The following is a 6631-nucleotide window of genomic DNA, read 5'->3' as shown; positions in this document are numbered from 1 at the left end:
GAAAGTTGCACCATCGATGGTGCATGAGGCACTTTTGTGCAAACTTCTATAGGGCATGTGGTATCAAGGAGTTGGCCGATGATCTTCAAGATTGTTGTCTTGCTTTCACCAACAAGCGGTTTGCCACATTGTTCAATGCATTGCTCAGACACAAGAAACTTGACCCCGGTGGTCATGAATTTCTCAGTAAGAACATTGTCGAAAGGAATATGTGGGCACGTGCTTTCGATGAAGATGGCCGGAGGTACGGTCAAATGACAAGCAATATGGCAGAATGCTTCAATAAGGTGCTCAAGGGTGTACGTGCATTACCCGTGACAGCAATAGTTCAATACACATTTGACAAGATGAATGGATACTTTTTGAAGTATTCAATGGAGACGGATAAGCAGATTGCTGGTGAGAACAAGGATAAGCACAAGTACTATTTCCCACCAAAGGTTGAAGAATGGTTGGACTTTCAATCACGAAAGGCAGACTCCCAAGAAGCTATACTATATGATGACAACGAGTGGAAGTATGAGGTGAAAGAGCCTGGAGGAACCACAAACGATGGCCACCAACACGGAGGCCGCGCTTTCAAGGTCTCCCTAACACGGTGTGATTGCAGCTGCATGAGGCCATCGTTGCTTCATCTCCCATGCTCGCACTTGTTAAATGCAGCCCGTGTTAGGAATGTGGACGTCAATCACCCTCTTACCGTGAGGGAGTCCGAGTTCTCAATCATGACGGTCTTGGCCGTGGTGGTGGCAGAGGCCGTGGTGGTGGTCTAGGCCGTGGTGGCGGTAGAGGCTATGGTGGCGGTAGAGGCCGTGGTGGTGGTCTAGGCCGTGGTGGTGGTAGAGGCAGTGGTGGTGATCTTGGCCTTGGTGGCGGCCGTGGTGGAGGAATGTTCACTTGGCTCAATGGACCATTGCCGTATGTGACTTACTATGATCTTGTTCTTTTGGCTCAATGCTTGTGTTGTCATTTTGCATTGTGTGACTAACTATTATATTGACATTTTCATAGGTATGGAAACAATGAAGGGGGTGGAGGACACAGAGGCGAAAGGTGAGCTCTCTTGGTGGTCGGAGGAGGGAGAGGAAGAAGAAGAAGAAGAAGAAGAAGAAGGGACAAGGACCATGACCTTTTCTATAAACCAAAATGTGTGCTACTATGTGATATGAGACGTAAATGACTATGTCTTTTTGGCTAAATGTTTGTGTATGACTATGTGATTAGACAACTCTATTGCTATGTGTGTATGAGTATGTGATTTGGACTACTACATGTGATTTGGATATGATTATGTGCCATCTATGTGAATCACAAAACATAAAAATCACTTTGTATATGAAAACAGCAGATAGTGCAGCGCCTAAGGCCGAGGCGCTGCACATTACAGTGCAGCGCCCCTCCCTTAGGCGCTGCAGACTGACTTAGCAAATTTTCGGGTGCAAAAGCTCCTGGAACGCTTCTGTTGCTCTCTGGACTGGAATGTCCAGCCGTGCAGCGCCCAAGGGAGAGGCGCCACACACCATAGTGCAGCGCCTCTCCCTTAGGCGCTGCACTGCTAGACATCCCAGTCCAGAGAGCAACAGAAGCGTTCCAGGAGCTTTTGCACCCAAAAATTTGCTAAGTCAGTCTCCAGCGCCTAAGGGAGGGGCGCTGCACTGTAATGTGCAGCGCCTCACGCTTGGGCGCTGCACAGTACAGAGCAGCGTCTATCCCTTGGGCGTTGCACACTCACTTAGCATTTTTTTGGGCAGAAAACATACTGGAAGCTTCTGTGACCCTATGACTTGGTAAAGTGCAGCGCCTTGCTCTGTAAAGTGCAGCACCTTGCTCTGGGGCGCTGCACTATGACTTGGTAATTTTCGTGGATCGTCAGTACTCAAAGCCTTCTGTGGCCCTATGGGCAGCCATGGCCAGTGAAGTAGCGCCTATGGGACGGGCGCTGCACTGTGAGGTGCAGCGTCTAGGCTTTGGGCGCTGCATAGTATAGTGCAGCGCCTGACTGTCAGGCGCTGCAGTGTTGTTAACTGTCAAACTGCAGATATAGATTCCATTTTGGCAAATACAAATACTGAACAATTCAACTGAACAAAGACAACATCATTTAGGACAAATACTGAACAAATACAACTAATAATTTGAACATCACATCATTTAGAACAACACAAATACCACAATAGTAAGAGTTCACCAACATATAACATAACCCAACAAGTTCATCAACCTAACGAAACGGCTATAAGAGAGCACTTCCATAGTAACAAACACTAATGCCTTCCGCGCGTGTTCCTGGTGCCACGCCTACAGACAATCTTCTTCTTCCTGGATGGACGAGCCTCCTCTTCCTGCACTTCCTCCTCCGCCTCCGCCTCCGCCTCATGATCCAAGCTAGCCATCCGCGAGGTCCCTACGACCACCTTTGGGTTGCCTCTGTTGTCAAAGTCGTTGGGCGTGTACCGGCATCTGGGCTGCCTAGGCTTGAACACATATGGGGACCGAAGTTGAGCGTCCGCCAAAGTCATGTCATCATCAAGCTCATCGCCCTATCACACAATCAAACAATATGGTGAAGGCCGACGTCGTAATCAAGTGAGAATCACATCTAAAGGATTAGTCATACCTCTTGAGTGACCGCACCCTCATCATCCTGATAAGCATATGAGGAACTCACATCGTCCCTCTGATGGTGAGATGAGGGGTCTGATGGTGTACCAGACCTAGAGGCAGATGGTTCATCAATTTCGGGATCACGGCAACCAAGAAGATTTGATAACCGCCTTAACTTCATGGCCTGACGCTGTAACATGAACAAGTGTGGAAGATATGAAACTCCGCAACATAGACTACCTCTCATAGTGAATGTGATTTGTACCTTGAGGAATGCTCATAGTGGACCATCATCATTGCCTTTTCCAACCGGTGTTTCCTCCAGAATAGACTGGCTCTCGTTAGCTGCTTTCTTGATCTCGGTGCGCTGCGGATGAGAAAGAATGAACACGTTAGCCATTCAAACATGTGTAATACGGCCAACGGGAAAGTAAAGAAGAAACACTTTACCACATAGTTAATCACCGGAACAGCAGGGACTCCGTGCCCTACCCGGACATCTCTGTTGTACTTCCCCTTTGATAGATCCTCAAAGTTTACGGGTTCTTCAAGAATATCCTCATTATATGCCGGCGGGCATATCTCAACTCGAGTATTTTCAAGAAGCCATCGTATGTAGTTATCAAAAGCAAGTGGACTATGCTCACGAAGCTTGGCGCGTGCACTGCTACGAGCTTCCTCCATACAAAGCTGGAAGCGGGTAACATACGAAGCATGATGCTTGTCCCAGTCCTTTATCTTCCGCTGCCTTTTCCTGTCCAACCTGCATGGTAGAAAACCAAACATTAGCAAAATCAAGGATTGACGATGCTTAGTCAATACGGTTCATGCTGTCTTACCTATGAAGTGCTTTGTCCGTATCCACCCATTCTGGCGGGTGAGGCTAGAACAGACCAAACTGACGACACACGCGATGTGGCAAATGAAACTCAACAGCCCAGTTGCATATCAGTGGGCACCGCATACGCCAGAGATCCCTATCCCGCAAGCACATCGGGTTGATGGTAAACTCCGGGGTGTACCCAAGTCTGTCATCGGCGCCATATGGCTGCCATTCCACCTATGAAATAGGGCAACAATGCAAAATTGGTGAATTTTTTTCAGGCAAACATGAGAAATGACTGAAGTAATGACCTTGTTACCTGCTCAGGCGTAATCGTGTCCAACTCGGCAACGTACTTCTGATACATGAGATTGACATCGTTCGTCATCTCGGAAACCACATCCCACTTGTAAGCCCAAGTGGGGCGTCGTAATTCGTCATCTTCATCTTCATACCAAGGATTAAACCTGACGCTCTTCGGGCGTCCAACAGGCAGACGCTCCCAGCTCCATACAGAAAGTAGAAGCATATTATCACCAATGCCTGCACTATCTGTGATCCTGCAACACGCATCGTCCAGCTGCATATGAAAGAAAAATAATGTTAACTTGACAGCAAGCTTGCATTGCTAATGAAGAAATGAGTTGATCACAAAACAGACCAACTACCTGTCGGTACAAGTAGGCAAGAGTCGCTGAACCCCAACTCCATTTGCTATCGAAGACGGTCAACGCCTTCAGCCACATCCATGGAGCGTTCTTGCCAGTGGAGTCAGGAAACAAAGTCCTCGACACAACATACCACATGTAGACACGAGCACGTGTCTGGATCACGTCATCAGTGGCATCCAGAGGGCACGTCGCAAAGTGAGTTTGAATCCACGTGAAAGCAGCTCCGGCTGCTTTCCTTTCCTTCTTCTTCTTCTCTTCTCCCTCCTCTACATCAGTCTCAGCCTCGGTAGGAGCCATACCGATAAGAGCAATCATCTGCTCACGCCACCCATCAGAATCGGTGCTCATACAGAGAGGCACCCCGTCGATAGCAAGACCGGTGATCAATGAGACATCCTCGAGCGTCACGGTCATCTCCCCAGTCCGAAGATGGAAACTATGCGTCTCCAGCCTCCACCGATCAGCAAGAGCGGACACCAGTGGAGCGTTCAGATTCGGCGTGGACCGGCTGACCAACTGAATCCACGGGAGTAGTCTTGCCTGCTTGATATACGGTGTGTACCGCTCATCGTAAGGCATGGCAGGACCAGAGACCCCGTGATACCGAATCTTCAAAGGTTCAAGCTTCTGCAAAAAACAAGTAATGACAAATCTTAGGGCATGTAAATTTCAACTTAAGGCAAAATATTTAGATTACTCGTTATTACCATCTCCTTCTCGCGCATCATGTAGGCCCGGTGTTTCGTGTCGTAGACATCGTCGAGAAGCCAAACCATCCTTACAAAGTTCAAACAATAAACATATATGAGTTCATCTTCATCTCAAATATCGGTATACAGTAAACATCTAATACGTGTTCAATTACAAGAATCTCAACATCTCCTTCTCACACAATGAATATGTCATATGTGTTCAAATAAACTCAACATCTAATATTTCAAATAAAATCAACATCTAATATATATCTAAAAAAACAGATCATATATCTCTACAAAACTCAACATTTCATTGTTATCTATATAAATAGGCATCTCATATATATATATATATATATATATATATATATATATATATATATAAACAAAACAATCTAGGGTTTCACTAACAAGAACTATATATTGTGAACTAAGCAACAATACTACGGTACTACCACTATGACTACACATCCTAAATCAAGCAAATCAAGGGTTTCATCAAATCTTGGTCAAATCTCTAAAATGGCAACAAATTTACGGAAGAAAAGAAAGGGAACGGAGGAGTTTACCTAGTAGGATGGATTGGAGATCGAATCCACGGATCAAATCTTCAGATCTGAGAGGGATGTGGGGGGGGGGATTCGATGGGGGCGCCGCCGCTGCTCTTTGTCCAGAGAGCGGAGAGGGGGAAGAACTGCCTGGCCGGGCTGGGCCGATGCGCTTTAACTCACTGTGCAGCGCCCAAGAGCTAGGCGCTGCACATTACAAGTGTGGCGCCTAAGTCTGAGGCGCTGCAGTGCTGTCTGTGGGGCCGCAACTGGACCAGGGCTGCCACGCTGGCACGAGGTGCGACGCCCAAGAGAGAGGCGCTGCATAGTAGTGTGTGGCGCCCAGTTGTCGGGCGCCACATGAAAGGGTCAGCAGAGTGAAATTTTTTCGGAACGAGGTCAGTTTGTGATTTGATTTGGACCTCAGGTCAAATATGTGATTTCTGCCGTTTATTTGTCGATCTTGATACACTTTTGGACAAGCCACAGTATGTGGAATGCATCTTGTAAGCAGCACTACTACTTCCCTTGGTTTATACTTTCAGCTCTAAGACTTGGTTGTCATTCATTCAAAAAATTCTAAGCTATATATGCATGTGTGCTATCAATTAGAACACAACCAGCTGAAAGGGTGCTCATCTACCTAGCACCGCACCAGCTGCCACTCAGGCGGCGCGCCATGGGCGCGCCCCAACAACTAGTCACAGGAGAGGCTCACACCACACGCTCTAGTATTACTCGTCGAGTGGGGGAGAATTCAGTACGGCCTCAAGAACAAGCACAAGATTCAGAGAGGAGGAAGATAGGGTTTTTCTCTTTTCAGAGAGGAGATTCAGATAGGTAGTCCGCCCTTGCGAGGGTCCTCCAATTTCAGTTCGTGATATGTTCCCAGATACCCAGTCCCCTCTCTCACTTACGCACGTACAAACGGGTCCCACGTTAAAAACATCTCCAACAGCGCGCACGCTAAAAAAGCATTTGCAGCAATGCTGATCGTGAGTTTTTGCGCGGCGAGGAGCGCTTGCTCCAGCGGCCACTGCAAATTATAGCGCGCCCGAGCCGCTCCAACAGACGCGCTAAAACTGCAGCGCGCACGAGTAGCCGATGTTGGGGAACGTAGCAGAAATTCAAAATTTTCCTACGTGTCACCAAGATCTATCTATGGAGAGACCAGCAACGAGTAGAAAGGAGAGGAGAGTTTGCATCTACATACCCTTGTAGATCGCTAAGCGGAAGCGTTCAAGTGAACGGGGTTGATGGAGTCGTACTCGTCATGATTCAGATCACCGA

General features: G+C 47.5%; 1 protein-coding gene across 1 annotated transcript; it reads left to right on the top strand.

The window, feature by feature from the left end:
• Nucleotides 1-1259, top strand: LOC119296996. The gene is made up of 2 exons (XM_037574969.1): nucleotides 1-918; nucleotides 1012-1259. The coding sequence occupies exon 1, from the start codon at nucleotides 24-26 to the stop codon at nucleotides 771-773; it is 750 nt and encodes a 249-aa protein (XP_037430866.1). The 5' UTR covers nucleotides 1-23; the 3' UTR covers nucleotides 774-918; nucleotides 1012-1259.
• The last annotated feature ends 5372 nt before the right edge of the window (nucleotides 1260-6631 follow it).

This window comes from Triticum dicoccoides, chromosome 5A, assembly GCF_002162155.2.
Source record: "Triticum dicoccoides isolate Atlit2015 ecotype Zavitan chromosome 5A, WEW_v2.0, whole genome shotgun sequence".
In the NCBI taxonomy this organism is placed as follows: Eukaryota; Viridiplantae; Streptophyta; class Magnoliopsida; order Poales; family Poaceae; genus Triticum; species Triticum dicoccoides.
The sequence above is the reverse complement of the archived record's forward strand: the minus strand, read 5'-3'. Positions and strand labels throughout refer to the sequence as shown.

Coding starts and splice junctions, on each gene's coding strand:
- LOC119296996 (XM_037574969.1), top strand. CDS start 24: ATGAGGCACTTTTGTGCAAACTTCTATAGGGCATGTGGTATCAAGGAG.